At 44.8% G+C, this 17,775-nt stretch overlaps 1 protein-coding gene across 1 annotated transcript in view; it reads right to left on the minus strand.

The window, feature by feature from the left end:
- Positions 1 to 17,775, minus strand: part of LOC126094467 (cytochrome P450 6j1-like) — a 138,231-nt gene that overhangs the window by 36,142 nt on the left and 84,314 nt on the right. Inside the window, exons 6-7 of the mRNA XM_049908855.1 lie at positions 9,047 to 9,213; positions 946 to 1,167 (exon numbers count right to left, since the gene is read on the minus strand). Of these exons, the coding sequence (XP_049764812.1) occupies positions 946 to 1,167; positions 9,047 to 9,213 (389 nt within the window). The remainder of the gene's footprint in view (positions 1 to 945; positions 1,168 to 9,046; positions 9,214 to 17,775) is intronic.

The following is a 17,775-nucleotide window of genomic DNA, read 5'->3' on the forward strand; positions in this document are numbered from 1 at the left end:
AGGTAGGTATGCAACAGGGTAGTTGTGGTGGGGAGTGATTACGTCGGATCGGCTTATGTCATTGGGCGTGTTGTTGGATGCTGTGCCACTGAAAGTCCGTCAAGACATGTGGTTTCAGCATGACGGTGCATGCGCTCACTTTTCACGTCGTTACGGCAATATCTGGACTAACGTTTCGTACACAGATGGATATAAAGTCGTCCAATCACATGGCCTCCACAGTCACCAGATTTGACTCCGTTGGACTGATTTTTCTGGGATCGCATGAAGATTAGTTTAGAAGACTCTCGTAGAGACAGAAGAAGGTCCGATGGCACGAGCTGTGGTCACTGCAGGACAGGCAGCAGAGATATCATGTGTGACAGAGCGTGTGTACCACATCATTTGTCGGTACAATGTGTGCGACGAACTTGGTGGTCGCCATTTCGAACCTTCCTTCTGATTGATCAGACTTCTAATCCTCCTTTGAAAAGGACGAAAACGTTTTAAGTGTAACTGTTAAGAACAGTGTTTCTGAAAATTAATTAAGTTTTCTTTTCGTTTCTTTGGTTATTAATGAGTCGAATTGTAAAACAGGTTATGTAGTGGATTATGTTTAATAAATTACTAGTTGTCACACTACCATCTCGTTTTCAAATGGTTGTAGACGAAAATGGTACGTTTGCACACATGACTTGCAATTCAAAATATTGTCTACTCAATTCCCTCTACAAGTCCTAGAAGTTTGGAATGGCCTGCGTATGATGGATCTACAGAAACTATTATGTAACTCGTCGAAAGCAGAGTTTTTCGGACGACAGCAGGCAGAAAATCAAGACAGTGTATCCAATGAAGAGAGTAAAAAATGGGTCAACGAAAGAAAGCGTGGAGGTTTGAAGGAAAGTGCAGGGAAAGGAAGCGGGCAGGTGCAGTGATGGGACATACAATACGCGGACCCACGCTGACCTGAGACCACCATGTCGAGGTAGGTGCACTCGTTGATGGCGTCGTACCCCAGCTGGCCGCCGTGCTTGTCCACCGCCTCGCGCAGCTCCTGGCGCAGCCGCTGCTGGATGTCCGGGTTGAGCGCCAGCTGGTACAGCGTGAACGACATGGCCGTGGCGCTCGTGTGGATGCCGTCAGCCATGAACGTCATCACCTGCGCCGCTATGTCCACGTCCGTGAAGACTGCAACAGGATTCGCCAACAAGGAGGCGCAGAGGTTGAAACGGTCGAGTAATTGGCACAAACTCTTTTCTCAGTGTCCGAATTACTCAGTGTCAGAATTAAAATTCCTAAATTAATTCGTGCAATGATTTGGATGGTTTGCTCTACAAGGGCTCTGTCGATTCCTTCCCCCATAAATACTGAAGCTTTTGATACCAAGATCGACTTTCAGCTGTGACATCATCAATGTGCCGGCCACGGTGGCCGTGCGGTTCTAGGCGTTGCAGTCCGGAACCGCGGGACTGCTACGGTCGCAGGTTCGAATCCTGGCTCGGGCATGGATGTGTGTGATGTCCTTAGGTTAGTTAGGTTTAAGTAGTTATAAGTTCTAGGGGACTGCTGACCTCAGATGTTAAGTCCCATAGTGCTCAGAGCCATTTCCATTTCATCATCAATGTGGCGAATCTCATGTACGAGGGGCGTTTGAAAAGTCCGTGCAAAAATAAAAACTACTTACGTGTTTGGGGTAAACCTTTTTTATTTTTCGACATAGTCTCCTTTTAGACTTATACACTCCGTCCAACGCTGTTCTAATTTGTTAATCCCTTCCGAATAATAGGAATTGTCCAAGCAGGCAAAATAGCTATTAGTTGCTGCAATCACCTCCTCGTTTGAATAAAATCTTTGTCCCGCCAGCCATTTCTTCAATTTGGGGAACAAATAGTAGTCCGACGGAGTCAAGTCTGGAGAAAAGGGAGGATGTGAGACGAGTTGGAAGCCTATTTACATCAAATTTGCGACCACAACTGCTGAGGCGTGTGCTGGTGCATTGTCGTGATGGAAAAGGACTTTTTCGTGGTCCAATCGCCGGCATTTTTCTTGCATTTCGGTTTTCAAACGGCCCAACAACGATGAATAATATCAACCTGTAATAGTTTTACCCTTTTCCAGATAGTCGATGAGGATTATCCCTTTCGAATTCCAAAAGACAGTCGCCATAACCTTTCCGGCCTAAGGAATGGTCTTCGCCTTTTTTGGTGCACATTCTCCCTTGGGAACCCAATGTTTAGATTGTTCTTTGGTCTCAGGAGTATAGTAATGTATCCATGTTTCATCCACACTGACGAAACGACGCTTAAAGTCCTGCACAGTTTTCCTGAACAGCTGCAAACCATACTTGCAACACTTCATACTATTCCGTTTTTGGTCAAGCATGAACAATCGTGAAACCCATCTTACGGGTAGCTTTCTCATGTCCAAATGTTTATGCAAAATATTACGTACCCGTTCATTCGAGATGCCCACAGCACTAGCAATCTCACGCAACTTAACTCTTCTGTCAACCATCATCATATCACGGATTTTATCAATGATTTCTGGAGTCGTAACTTCTACAGGACGTCCAGAACGTTCAGCATCACTTGTGCCCATATGGCCACTCTGAAAATTTTTAAACCACTTATAAACTATTCTAATCGAAGGTGCAGTGTCACCGTAATGTTTATCAAGCTTCTCCTTAGTCTCCTGAGGGGTTTTGCCTTTCATAAAGTAATGTTTAATCACCACGCAAAATTCTCTTTCGTCCATTTTTTGACAGTCACTCGACATCCTTGATTCACGCCGGCCGGGGTGGCCGAGCGGTTCTAGGCGCGTCAGTCTGGAACCGCGTGACCGCTACGGCCGTTAGTTAGGTTTAAGTAGTTCTAAGTTCTAGGGGACTGATGACCTCAGCAGTTAAGTCCCATAGGGCTCAGTGCCATTTGAACCATTTTTGAACCTCGATTCACACGCATGCCAAACACAAAGAAATAGACCAATATGGCTGAAACTTGGTGTGCGTTCTTTCCAAAGATGCTACTAACTAAACATGACCTCGATACACGCCATGTCTTGGACTTTGGACTGACTTTTCAAACGCCCCTCGTACATTGAATATGGTGACTATTACGTCACTCACGGAAAGGTGGCACACAACAACAACAACAAAAATATCAACAACAATTTCGTTTCACTAATATATTTGAAATTATCTAAAAACGATGATAAAACTAACGTGACCCCCAGAGAATTTGGAGGTTATGGGTTGGAGCGAATCGAACAAATGACTTTCCGTCCAGTCACATACGAATACGAATCAAAACAAAAATTAAACAAATCCCCATTAAACTATCTTTTAGGAGTACAACCAGGCAACTGGGTGATGTCTTCGGCAGCCGTCGATATTTCTGCAGGTGCACAGCCTGTCATTCTCAGAGGACAAATGTAACGAGAAAGCCCCCCCCCCCCCCTCCACCCCTACACACACACACACACACACACACACACACACACAGACACACACACACACACGCACACACACACGCTCTAAATACCAGCGCAACAACACAACCAAAGATGACCAACGTCACAAGTTATCGATAAAGAACAGCATTAACTCTGTCCCTTTGTTGTTTGACCAGGGAGAGGGCAGGATTCCACACAGAATCTAAGCAAACTCTTCCATATCTATTTATAAGATCACTTGCTAATTTAACCACAACTCCTCTCTATTCGGGGATAACATTTACTCAGCATTTTAGGAGACTTTTGGCACACATTCCATTAAAGTGTGACATAGTAGGCCTCAGCCCGCACTGTCGTCAATGTCCTAACTGCGCTGTGGACGCCACACTTTCATCCGCAGCTTGTGATAGGACACCTGCTGGGACGCGGTACACTTTCAACATAATGGCGAGCCCACAGCAAGCAGCCATCATTCGAGCTGCACTAACATAACTGGGAATAGCGACAGCATTGAAGTAAAATCAGGTCTTTTCGCATCAACTTTTTCGTGTGAACTTGCCGTGCCTAATGCAGAGTCTTTGACGTAATTTTCAGTTACTTCAGAACACGCGTTGATCGATATCTGCCTCTGAGAAATCCGCCTGTAAATTCAACATCTACTCTCACTCGAAATTAAATTTCTAAACAGTTTATAAAGTTATTTTTATGTAATCTTGTAGTATGATGTTGAGAAGGAATGTTCAATATTCTGACTTGATGTCTGCTTGTAACCATAACGACTAACTTGTATATCAGATTTGTTCATGTACTGCACAGCGTTTTTCATACATTTAGACTTCGAGAATTCATTATCTTACATCATTTTATTGACAAATTCTACCACATGTACCTTGCCTTCGTGTCTGAGTTGTTTCATGCAACTTACATTGTATTTTGATCATGTGCTACGTAGCACATTCTTGCCACGTTAGCATTTATCTTTCGTAAGAAATTTCAGCAGCTTAAGTAAGACGATGATGATGATGATGAGTCCCATACTCCTTTACAGAGCATAGGGGAGCGACGTGGGAGACCCGCGCCGCCTTACTAGGCAAGGTCGTAGTGGAGGTGGTTTGCCATTGCCTTCCTCCGACCGTAATAGGGATGAATGATGATGATGACGATGAAGACGACACAACAACAATACGATGTCATCCTAAATTATTCCTTTCAACACACAAGCTCTCTATTTTCCTGTCATCAGATGGTGTGGGCAATAGATTACTAAAACGTCTGTCCTGCACAAATTTACATCTACATCTACGTGATTACTCTGCTATTCACAATAAAGTGCCCGGAAGAGGGTTCAATGAACCACCTTCAAGCTGTCTCTCTATCATTCCACTCTCTAATAGCTCGCGGGAGAAACAAGCACTAAAATTTTTCTGTGAGAGCCTTGATTTCTCTTAGTTTATCGTGAAGATCATTTCTCCCTGTGTAGGTGGGTGCCAAATGAATGTTTTCGCAACCGGAGGACAAAACTAGTGATTGAAATTTCATGAGAAGGTACCGACGCAACGAAAAACGACTTTGCTTTAATGACTGCCACTCCAATTCACGTATCATGTCTGTGGCACTATCTCCCCTATTTCGCGACAATACTACAGTCTGATACCATAACGAATGAGCCTACAGTCTTTGTTCTAGTTCAGTTCTCAATTATATTACTTCCGAGTAACCCCCACCCCCCACCCCCCTTTCTCTTTTGTTGTGCTTTGCGCAAGGTTCGTCATTTCCAAACTAAGCTATCGCAGTCATATTGTGTTATTAACATTACAGATTTACTATTTGTAATATATTTCAGAGCATAAACTAAGTTCAACCTCTTTTTATGAACGGTGAGCTATAGTTTAGAAAGGAGTAGCAGGCTTACAACCAAAAGAGCATATGTTTTAATTTATGTTAACGTACAGAGAGCGTAAAAAGTACAGCAGCAGCTTTGTTGGGCAAGATCGCACTGCTAGCCACACGCAAACACATTGGCTCCCAATTTGCAAGAGCGCTAGATACGCTGTGGTGATCTGCTGCTGTTTTCACAGATGCACCAACAAGGCAGTCACCAAAAAAAGTATCCTCTTTGAGCACCTCATTGCAAACACGTGCAGCATTGCAGTACATTCACACACTTTCTGAACAATCACCCACGATACTACGTGGTCGTGAGATGAAACAGAACAAGAGGAAAACATGGTTATAGATAATTAAGTTGAGGAACTTAACAAATGAGCTGTTTACAACAGTGCTGTACATACACAATGTTTGGAGAAATGTTGTCGAATCTACGAGGGCGTTCAATAAATAATGCAACATTCTTTTTCTCGGCCAATTCTGGTTGAAAAAAATTTTAATACTGTCTGCGATATCCTCAGACATCACCGCGTCACCTCATATACATTCAGTAACCTCCGGTAGATGGCAGCGCTGTAACTAGTCTGCAACTGAGGTGCCTTCCAAGTAAAGAGTGGTTATTGAATTACTTTCGGCGGAAAACCAGACAATCGCAAATATTCATAGTCGTTTGTACAATGTCTACAGACACCAGGAGGTGGATAAATGCATGGTAAGCCCCTGGGTGTTGTATGGCTACGAAGTCTTTCGCGACGTATTTCTTGAATGAAAGTCTCTCGGTGTACATGCCGCGTAGCACCCCTCCCCCCCTCTTATGGGTCCTCATCCCCCATCGGCTACTTTCCCCCCTCCCCCCTTTCGCTTTTCCTGTCCTTCCCCCCTTCCCCCTTTTTTTTATTTCCACATCATCTGTCCAGTCCCCCCCCCCCCCCCCACCTGCTCTCGGTTGTGGTCTGTCGTCTGTCACATTTGCCAACCTTTTAGTGCAGTGTTCCAGTGAATGTTCAATGTAGTTCGTCTTTCTAGTGTTGCGAACAGAAACCATGTTGTCGCTGGGTGTGAATTTTATGTCTTTTGCGAACAGAAACCAGACTGTCGCCGTGTTTTTTAATTGTCTGTCTATTATTTTACCAGTCTGCTTCGTATGTATTTTATTCGCATCATCACCCCTTTGGTCTATGTTTTAAGTTCCACGATTTTTTCGCCATGTTACTATTTACGTCTCCGATTTTATCGCCTGTTTTTATTATTTATTCTCATCATCTTTTTAAAACAACGTCTGTAGGCTGAAGAGCGGCATAGTAAGCTGCTGCCAGCCCGGCCTCCTTCGGGGTGTGGGTGGGGGGTGGGGTGGGGGTGGGGGTGAATCGAAATTCAATAAAGAAAAAAAAAGTGCTGCGTCAATTCAGGATAAAACTCCAAGCGTTCGACCACTTCCCTGGGCGTTGTGTCTGTCATCTACAGAACTAGGTGAAGGAAGTCTGTGTGATCTCCCATGACCACGCCGACCACACAAGTCTGTGACGCCTGCAATGTTACAACATGCGTGCTCTCTTATTCCAGATGATCAATGAATAACAGCGCAGTGCCAGATTGACATCTCTGTTAATAGTGATGACACACTTGTCCACCAATTAGTGTATTCAAAGGTCTGAGCCCGTTGGGATCTTTGCAGTCTAACTGAACAGCATAAAGGGGAAAAAAAGAATATTTGTGCCGAATTGCTAGCTCGTTATCAGTCTGTCGGTGACGATCTCCTGTCACACATTGTCAGAGGCGATGATACATGGATTCGCAACTTCGAACCTGAAACAAAATGGCAACCCATGGAGTGGCACCACACAGTGTCTCCTTCAAAGAAGAAGTTAAAACTCTCAGATGGTAAAGTCACGGTTACAGTGTTTGAGCCGTGGCTGGCTCATGCTATGCATTGGATTAAACCTTGGTTGTTATTGTGTTGCTATGCTGTTATCCTCTCTTTCCGCGCGTGGCAGCAGCGGCGTGTATCGATATGAGCACCTTTGACTATCTTTGGCCTGGCGTTTATAGTTTGCAGCTGGGCTGTGTGCGGGCAGTTGGTCGGTTGACGTGGAGCAGCGAGGAAATCTCCACCGCGCATAGTTTGGCTGGGCCCCGCTGGCGGCCTCTATGCGGTGTCAGAGAGTGTGGTGCTGTTCCCATTGCTACGAGGTTAGTGGCTCACCGATCCTGGACATGAAAGTTGATTTCTGACTTAATCTACCAGCAAGTCACGACTGTTCACATTGTGTCGTTTGGAGTTAGTCAGCTGTTGGGATATTCCCGAGAGCAACAACGTGTGTTTTCATGTTGGCAAATTTTAGCCACCCTCCAGTGGAGTTTAACAGTACTTGGTTATTTAAACTGAAGTGCACCAGTGGAATCTTAGCCTGTCGGTGGGTCCGTTGACTGCCTGTCGGTTGGGTTGTCGTCGGATTGACAATGTTTGGGCCGACTGTCTGTCTCACCTAAGCGAGCGTCAGTGTTTAAATTCCAGGCCGACCCTCTGAACTTCTGAGTGCCCTTGGGTGTACTGCCTTTTCTTGTTTGTTCTTGTTGTTTGTACTTGTATGGCTTCCAGCCGATTTTTAGATTAAGGTTGTTTTGCCCTTAAAGCCGTCAGACGCTTTGGGCCTTCAGCCTAATTTAAGAACTGTTTTACGTAAAGCCTTTGACATTTTTAAAATTAATGTTATTGAGTCTTAAGTGTTGGGCCTTCAGCCGATTTTCAATTTAAGTTATTTTGAATTTAAGTTGTTTTGCTCTTAAGGTGTCAGATTCTTTTGACCTTCAGCCTAACTAAGGAACTGTTTTAAGATAAGGCCGTTTTTAATTTAAAGCGGTCTTTCCCTTAAGACATGAGAGTGTATGGCGCATTCAGCCGCTAATTAAGTTCCAAAACTAAAACTGTGTTTTTTTTAAGAAAAAATTGTTCTTGGCTCTTGTGATGTTTGATCAAATAAAAGGTTGTTTGTTGAGCGTAACTGACAGCCGCTTATTTTGGCCCTTTTCCATAACTTAAACTACCTGTCCTGTCCTGCAGGTTTAGTAGGGCGTTTCAGTGTTCTGGGTCTCTGAAGTTGTTATTATGTTCGATGTCCTCTGTAATGGTCAAACGATCAACTGCAATCTACGATGTGAGTCTCTTACAAAACTAATGAAACGATTACAGCGCCTTCGTGGCCATGCTAATGCCCTCCTCCTCCACGATAATGCAAGGCCACACACAAGTCTGTGCATCCGAGAGGAGATCACAAAACGCCGGTGGACTATTTTTCCTCATCCACCCTACAGCCAAAGTCTAGCACCTTCTGACTTCCATCTCTTTGGCCTGCTGAAGCGTGGGCTCCGTGGTAAGCACGACAGAAACGGTGGTGGAATTATAGATGCTGCAAGAACTTGGTTGAAATGCAGACCAACAGAATGGTAACATGATGGTATCCAGGTCCTCACATTAAGGTGACATAAGTGCATGTAACAGAGAAGATTAAGTTAAGAAACAGGGTTTCATAGCCAAAGAATTGGGGAAAAATAGTGATACAAATCGTGAATAAAATAGTCCTGCTAAGAGAAAAAATGTGCTGCACTACTTATCGAACGACCCTAGTACAATATCGTCTGTAGACAGTAGTGTAAGTCTAGTGTTTATGTAATCCTTGGCCTCGTAACATCTTGGCAATGTCTGTGGAGATCCACAGCTGAGTATACTTACAGCTCCTGTCGGCGAGCACCTGCCCCGCGCCGTCCAGGTACCCCTTGGTCTTGAGCTCCACCAGCATCTGCAGGTAGTCGTTGCGGTAGACCCCCTCGTGCTGGCGGCGGGCCACCGTCTGGGTCACCACAGTTTGAAGGAACTTTTCGAGGTCCTCGGGCATCAGCCTGCATTGTAGAAGCGTAAGCAGTTAACTTGCCGCGACGTTCACGAACGAAAAGTTGCAACGACGAAGTGGACACCGACAGTACTATTACACTACTGGCCATTAAAATTGCTACACCAAGAAGAAATGCAGATGGTAAATGTGTATTCATTGGACAAATATATCATACTAGAACTGATATGTGATTACATTTTCACGCAATTTGGGTGCATAGATTCTGATAAATCAGTACCCAGAACAACCACCTCTGGCCGTAATAACGGCCTTGATATGCCTGGGCATTGAGTCAAACAGAGCTTGGGTGGCGTGTACAGGTACAGCTGCCCATGCAGCTTCAACACGATACCACAGTTCATCAAGAGTAGTGACTGGCGTATTGTGACGAGCCAGTTGCTCGGCCACCATTGACGAGACGTTTTCAATTGGTGAGAGATCTGGAGAAAGTGCTGGCCAGGGCAGCAGTCAAACATTTTCTTTATCCAGAAAGGCCCGTACACGACCTGCAACATGCGGTGGTGCATTATTCTGCTGAAATGTAGGGTTTCACAGGAATAGAATGAAGGGTAGAGCCACGGGTCGTAACACATCTGAAATTTAACGTGCACTGTTCAAACTGCCGTCAATGCGAACAAGAGGTAACCGAGACGTGTAACCAATGGCACCCCATACCATCACGCCGGATGATACGCCAGTATGGCGATGACGAATACACGCTTCCCATGTGCATTCACCGCGATGTCACCAAACACGGATGCGATCATCATGATGCTGTAAACAGAACCTGTACTCATCAGAAAAAATGACGTTTTGCCATTCCTGCACTCAAGTTCGTCGTTGAGTACACCATCGCAGGCTCTACTGTCTGTGATGCAGCGTCAAGGGTAATGGCAGCCATGGTCTCCGTGCTGATAGTCCATGCTGCTGCAAACGTCGTCGAACTGTTCGTGCAGATGGTTGTTGTCTTGCAAACGTACCCATCTGTTAACTCAGGGATCGAGACGTGTCTGCACGATCCGTTACAGCCATGCGGATAAGATGCCTGTCATCCCGACTGCAAGTGATACGAGGCCGTTGGGATCCAGCACGGCGTTCCGTATTACCCTCCTGAACCCACCGATTCCATATTCTGCTAACAGTCATTGGATCTCGACCAACGCGAGCAGCAATGTCGCGATACGATAAACCGCAATCGCGACAGGCTACAACCCGACCTTTATCAAAGTCGGAAACGTGATGGTACGCATTTCTCTTCCTTACACGAGGCATCACAACAACGTTTCACCAGGCAACGCCGGTCAACTGCTGTTTGTGTATGAGAAATCGGTTGGAAACTTTCCTCATGTCAGCACGTTATGTGAATGCTCTGAAAAGCTAATCATTTGCATATCACACATCTTCTTACTGTCGGTTAAATTTCGCATCAGTGGAACGTCATCTTCGTGGTGTAGCAATTTTAATGGTCAGTAGTGTACATCTGACTGAAGAAAGCTGACGAATGTCTGGACGCTGCAGCGGGTCTGCGAGAAACCCCTGGGTAGAATGCAGCCCTCAGTTATCAGTCTATATGTTACACTGATATCCATTAAAATTGCAACACCAAGAAGACGGCAGGCATCAAATGCTGAAACAGCATGGAGCGTATTAGCTGCTTGGATATGCAAATGATTAGCACTTCACCACCTCCAGACAAAGTAGATAGAAGTAATGCTACTTACGTTATGTGAAGAATTAAATATTACGCTGCAGATATTTTTTTTTCTTTCTGAGTCGTCAGTATTCTGACTGATGTGATGCCGCCCGCCACGAATTCGTCGTTTGAACCAACCCTTTCATCTCAGAATAGCACTTACAACCTACGTCCTAAATTATTTGCTGGATGTATTGCTCTACAATTTTCACCTGCTACAGCTCCCTCTAATATCCTGGAAATTATTCAGTAATATCTTAACAGATGACCTACTGTACTCTCCCTTCTTATTTCAATGTTTTCCATAAATTCCTTTTACCGCCGATTTTTCAGAGAACCTCCTCATTCCTTACCTTACAAGTCCACCTAATTTTCAACATTCTTCTGTAACACCTCACCTCAAATGCATCGATTCTCTTCTTTGCCAGCTTTCTCACAGTCCACACTTTACTATCATAATATGCTTTGCTCCAAACGTACATCCTCAGAAACTTCTTCCTCAAATTAAGGCCTACGTTTGATGCTAGCAGACTTCTCTTGGTCAGGAAAGGCCTTTTGCCAGTGCTAGTCTGTTTTTTATGTCATCCTTGCTCCGTTTGTCACGCGCTATTTTATTGCCTAGGTAGCAGAATTCCTTTACTTCATCTACTTCGTGAACACCAATTCTGATGTTAAATTCCTCGCTGTTCTCATTTCCGCTACTTCTCATCACTTTCATTTTTCTTCGATTTACTCCAAGTCCTGATTCTGTACAAATTAAACTGTTCGTTCCCTTTAGTAGATCCTGTAATTCTTCTTCACTTTCACTGAGGAGAGCAATGTCATCAGCGAATCTGATCACTGATACCGTTTCACTCGGAACTTTAATTCCACTCTCAAAGCTTTCTTTTATTTCTGTCATTCTTTCTTCGTTGTATAGATTGAACTGTAGGGGCGAAAGACTACATTCCTGTATTAAACCCTTCTTAATCCGAGCTCTTCGTTCTTGATCGTCCACTCTTATTATTCCCTCTAGGCTCTTGTACATAATGTATATTACCCGTCTTTCACTATATCTTACCCCTACTTTTCTCAAAATTTCGAACATCATGCCCCATTATACATTGTAGAATGCTTTTTCCAGGTCTACAAATCCTATGAACGTGTCTTGAGTTTTCTTCAGTCTTGCTTCCATCATCGTCCGCAACGTCAGAATTGTCTCTCTGGTGCCTTTATCTTTCCTAAAACCAAGTTGATCGTCATATAACACATCCTAACTTTTCTTTTCCATTCTTCTGTATATTATTCTTGCAAGCAACTTAGATGCATGAGGTGTTATGCTGATTGTGCTATTAACTCCCTCACTTGTCAGCCCTTGCAGTCTAGGGGATTATGTGGATGATATTTTTCCGAAAGTTGAATCGTACGTCGCCAGACTCATACATTCTACACACCAACATAAACAGTTTTGTTCCCATTTTCAACAACGATTTTAGAAATCCTGGTGGGATCTTATCCACCCCTTCTGCCTTATTTTATCTTAAGTCGTCCAGTGCTCTTTTATATTCTGATTCTAATACAGAATCCCCTATCTTATTTTATCTTAAGTCGTCCAGTGCTCTTTTATATTCTGATTCTAATACAGAATCCCCTATCTCTTCCCTACCGACTTCTGTTTCTTCTTCTATCACTCACGAGACAAGTCTTCCCCGACACGCCTTCAATGTAATCTTTCCACCTATACACTCTCCTCCGTATTTAACCTCGGAATTTCCATTTTACTCTTAATATTACCATCCCTGCTTTTAATTTCACCAAAGATCATTTTGACTTTTCTATTTGCTGATGCAGATTCCGTTATCAACCGCAACTTCAGAATTATCTCTCTGGTGTCGTTACCTTTCCTAGCGTTCGCTACACTTTCAGCCATTCAGTGAATGTGGAACGTAGGAGGCTTATATGCAATGTAATATCTACATTATTCAACGCACCAGTTAAGCCACCACAACTGTAGCTTAGGGAAAGCTACACAGGTGCGGTAATAAATCGTCAGAAGCAATCAAACTTTTTGCCAACACAGAAGAAACCAATTCCACAATTTTTGCTAAACCTAAGCCATAAATGGCGAGAATCTTCAACAGATTCGTTTTCGAGGCAAATGTAATTGTATTTACAAAATATTCGTGTATTAGAAAGTCGTATGATATGTAAGAATGAGCAAATCGTTAGACTCCATAAAATTGTATTAAGTGTCCAGGGAAGTACCTATGATAATGACAACAGAGAATAAAAGAAATGTACCCTTGTCTTACGTGAAATCGCCGGCCGATGTGGCCGAGCGGTTCTAGGCGCTTTAGTCTGGAACTGCGCGACCGCTACGGTCGCAGGTTCTAATCCTGCCTCTGGCATGGATGTGTTTGAATGTGTTTGATGTCCTTAGGTTAGCTAGGTGTAAGTAGTTCTAAGTTCTAGGGGACTGATGACCTCAGATGTTAAGTCCCATAGTGCGCAGAGGCATTTGGACCATACGTGAAATATGTGTTTATATTCTCTTCATTTTAGCTCAATAAGGTGCAAGTAGACACATATTCAAAGGTATTTGTTCATGAATAAGTTGTAGCTTCTGTCACTGAATGAGTGTTATTCGGCTGTTTTTACATGTGTTTCACGACAGCTCACGTCCCTTGTTAATTTGATAACGTACGTAACGCAAAGATATAAATATTATTTCGTTAATTAAGTGATTGTCTGCGTTCTCACGCTTGGAGCGCTAGTGGCTCCTCAGCTGTCAAACAGTAACAACTTTCGCACCAGAGAGTTCGTGACTGTATGTGTTAGACTCTGGTACATCATTAGATCCCGCCTCAGCTCAATTCGAGACTTCATCAGTCATACGTGAGTGATGGTGTTCCAGTCTCTTGACAACCCGTGACCATTAATTTTGTTTTCAGTCGGGGAGAGATATGTAGGACGTAGTGCCCTGGAGAACAGTCGAAATAGAATCTGTATCGAGGTAGAAAGACTTCGAAGATAGTGTACAGCCACCAGCCTTAACATATCATAACACTAGCGGCTGCTGTTAAATTATCAGCTATGAGAGCTAGAGGAGACTGTGTTGGTTACCCAGTGGCACACCATACCATTGCGCCTGATGCTGAGGCTGTGTCACGATGTCGAATGCAATATGGCAAAGTCCATTCGCCTTGGAGACGCCACACATGGATTTGTCCACCGTGATGGTGAAGACGTCTTCACGGCCGCAGTACTTCCAGCGCGCCTCTCTCTGCTACTTCGCCGTATTGACAATCAGTGGTGCTCCAAACGTCGTTGCTTGTGTTGTTGCAAACATATCAGTCGCGTGGGACCGTTGAGATCCTGCATGGCGGTGAGTTCGGTGCTCCCAAACCCATTGGTCGAGGGATGCTGAACAAGCAACCATTAGTATCGCAGAATGGCAAACCGCAGTTTCAATATGGTACGTGTTGTGGCGTAGCAAGACAGCCACGCCACTCGGAAGTAGCCGAAATGCACGCGTACACACACGCCGGCTGGCGTGAGGTCTGAAACAGGATACTTAATGAATGCTATAAAGAAAAGTACGTAGCTCCAAGAATACTTAACTTTAATCCATCATTTGTATACAGCATTCTTGATGATACAAGTGAGACTCTCTATAGAAATGGTTAATGGCGCCTTGATAGGTCGTAGCCATGGACTTAGCTGAAGGCTATTCTATCTCTCGGCAAATGAGAGAAAGGCTTCGTCAGTGTAGTCGCTAGCAAAGTCGTCGTACAACTGGGGCGAGTGCTAGTACGTCTCTTTAGACCTGCCGTGTGGTGGCGCTCGGTCTGCAATTACTGACAGTGGCAACACGCGGGTCCGACATGTACTAATGGACCGCGGCCGATTTAAAGCTACCACCTAGCAAGTGTGGTGTCTGGCGGTGACACCACAGTACGCTCCTGCCGGTGTCGTATTCCGACACATGCTGGTAGACGTTTCTCCTACACGTTGCATAGCACAATCCTCTCATTTGCATGTACAATCATGTAGCATATTCATCCAAATTTAACATTTGTTGCATGTAGCCATTAAGCTATTTGCAGTGTCAATGGATAGCAACGTAAATTAAAACAAAGTGCTACATCTGAAAATCTTAGACAACAACAACACAGGTAACGGGTGATACGGACACCCCTAAACACCGCCTTTGCTAGCCAACGCCGGGACCTACTCTCTAAGAGACGGTTTAGGTGTTGATACTCCAGTCCTTTCATGGGCAAAAGCGATGAGAGGGTCTCGTGGACTCCTTGCAGACGTCGCAGGCGCTGTATTTCGCTCACTCGATACGGGCCAAACAAGAGTCCATTGTATTCAGATTGACACTAGCCAGTCCCTCGACCCACGTCTTCAATGTATCGATCACAGCACGTAGTCCGAAATCTGCTACCGACGTGCCAGTTGCAAGCTCTGCAGATGTCTTGCAGACATCACTGGTTTAACTACTCCTTAAGGTTTCGTATGAGTATGGTTGGTTGGTTGGTCTGGGGAAGGAGGCCAGACAGCGAGGTCATCGGTCTCATCCGATTAGGGAAGGACGGGGATGGAAGTCGGCCGTGCCCTTTGAAAGGAACCATCCCGGCATTTGCCTGGAGCGATATAGGGAAATCACGGAAAACCTAAATCAGGATGGCCGGACGCGGGATTGAACCGTCGTCCTGCCGAATGCGAGTCCAGTGTCTAACCACTGCGCCACCCCGCTCGGTCGTATGAGTACGCTCGTGGAGTGTTTTATGTTGGTGGAACTCGTGTTAGCCCACGACAAACATTTTATTGTGAGTATGACGCAGTCTTGAAACCGCATTTTGTGGCACATTAAACTCTAACCCCCAAGTCTCTTGCGTGCATCTGTTTTGCTATTTAGGATAGGATTTCCCACACATAGACGCCAGACGCCATATGTGGAGTATGCTGGAAAGCAGGTAGTTTGGCGTTGGTTTGTGATAGTCGGCGAGCAGCACGGTGCTCGTCGGAGGGCCCAGCGTTTTACCTCGACTCGGAGGCTGTGTCCGACGCCCCGACGCCCCAGCATATTCTGCTATCTTTCGGTTTGGATGGGCGAGCAATTGAGTTTCAGGGAGATATAACAGAAGGTGCAATGGTCGACCTAATTAACTTAGACACACACCGCCGCCTGGCGCTGTAACGGTCTCTGTATCAAGTAATATCTTATAGTAAACGGCCTATTCCATTATGGGGTCAATTCTCCGCTCAGTACGTTATAAGAATGTAAATCGGCAATTTACGTTATTAGTGGTAAATTCGCAATTTGTGCAAAATATTTTGGGCTAGGCGATTTTTCTGGTCTTGGATTCCAGATCGTAACAAATCCATTTAGTGTCTCAGTCAGTGGGTCTCTTTTCATGAGTTGGTCTCTTTAAAAATGGCTCTCAGCACTATGCGACTTAACATCTGAGGTCATCAGTCGCCTGGAACTTAGAACTAATTGAACCTAACTAACCTAAGGACATCACACACATCCATGCCCGAGGCAGGATTCGAACCTGCGACCGTAGAGGTCGCTCGGCTCCAGACTGTAGCGCAGGGCCGGCCAAACGCTGCACAATGTGCAGACGTGCTGCACATGTGCGCACGTGTGCGACAGCGAGCGACAGCGACATCTGTTATTAGACATGTGTCCTAAATGAACGGCGGCGGCTACACTTCCCTGTGCTACAAGCAAGAGCGCAACATATCCAGTCTCGTTTGCCCCTGGTGACCGTAACCTTAACAGAGAAGTACTGAGAAATGGCAAGTACTGTGAAAAAGCAAAGGACGGGAGATCTATGTTCTCAGTCATTTAAAAATTACTGGGAACTGCAATTCTTTTTTGCAGCCGTTGGTGAAAACTCACAGTGTTTGCTGTGCCGCTGAATAATAGGCGTCCAGCGTAAGTTTTCAATTGAAAGACACTACAATACATATCACAAAGACGAGTGTAGTGTACTCAACAGTGAAGAACGGCAAGCAAAATTAAATGTCCTTCAGAAAATGGATGAGACACATCAACTCGATTTTACTGTACATCAAAGTAACTGATACTTCTTGAACTCTTAGTTTCTTGTGTTATATTTATGTCTGTTTTACTGTACGCTGTACAATGTACTGTTTTCCATTTTCCAGAATGACAACCACACTAAATCTTCACAGCGAGCAAGTTTTAAAATCGCATTAAGAATTACACAATCTAGGAAACCCTTTTCCGAAGGGGAGTTTGTGAAAGGGTGTCTGATTCTGCAGAACTTGTGCGTCCCACGAATGTTACCAGGTTTCAAGAAATCAGTCTATCCAAACAAACAGTGACAAGACGTATCATTGCTATGGCCGGCGATCTGCACAGGCAGCTAATAAATAAGGCTAAATACTTTGTTGCTTCCTCTGTAGCGCTCGATGAAGCAACAGATCTTACAGATACAGCCCAGGTTGTGATATACATACGAGGTGTGGATAACGCACTTTGTGTAACAGAGGAGCGACATCTGTGCGTAGAAACATGCACTACATGAACGCTGACGGCTGCGGCGTGCACGCTGTGACCCGGAAGTTGCACATGTGCAAGAGCACCGCACGCGTACAGAATTTCTGGCCGGCCCTGCTGTAGCGCCTAGAACCGCACGGCCACTCCGGCCGGCCTGGTCTCTTTACTAAGGTCATACAGCCAGCTGTTTGAGAACATCTTGGCTGAGACAGAACATTTCGAGGCCCAAGTCTCCCTTACGTCATCAGCAATACCTGAATTTTGTCGCCATCATCCCATTCCTTTCGTCATGTGCGACAAGGTCAAGGGCGAGATGTAGTGTTGGCAGGAACTCACATTGCTTTTCCGGTTTTGTATAA

The sequence above is a fragment of the Schistocerca cancellata genome, chromosome 8 (assembly GCF_023864275.1).
Source record: "Schistocerca cancellata isolate TAMUIC-IGC-003103 chromosome 8, iqSchCanc2.1, whole genome shotgun sequence".
Lineage (NCBI taxonomy): Eukaryota > Metazoa > Arthropoda > Insecta > Orthoptera > Acrididae > Schistocerca > Schistocerca cancellata.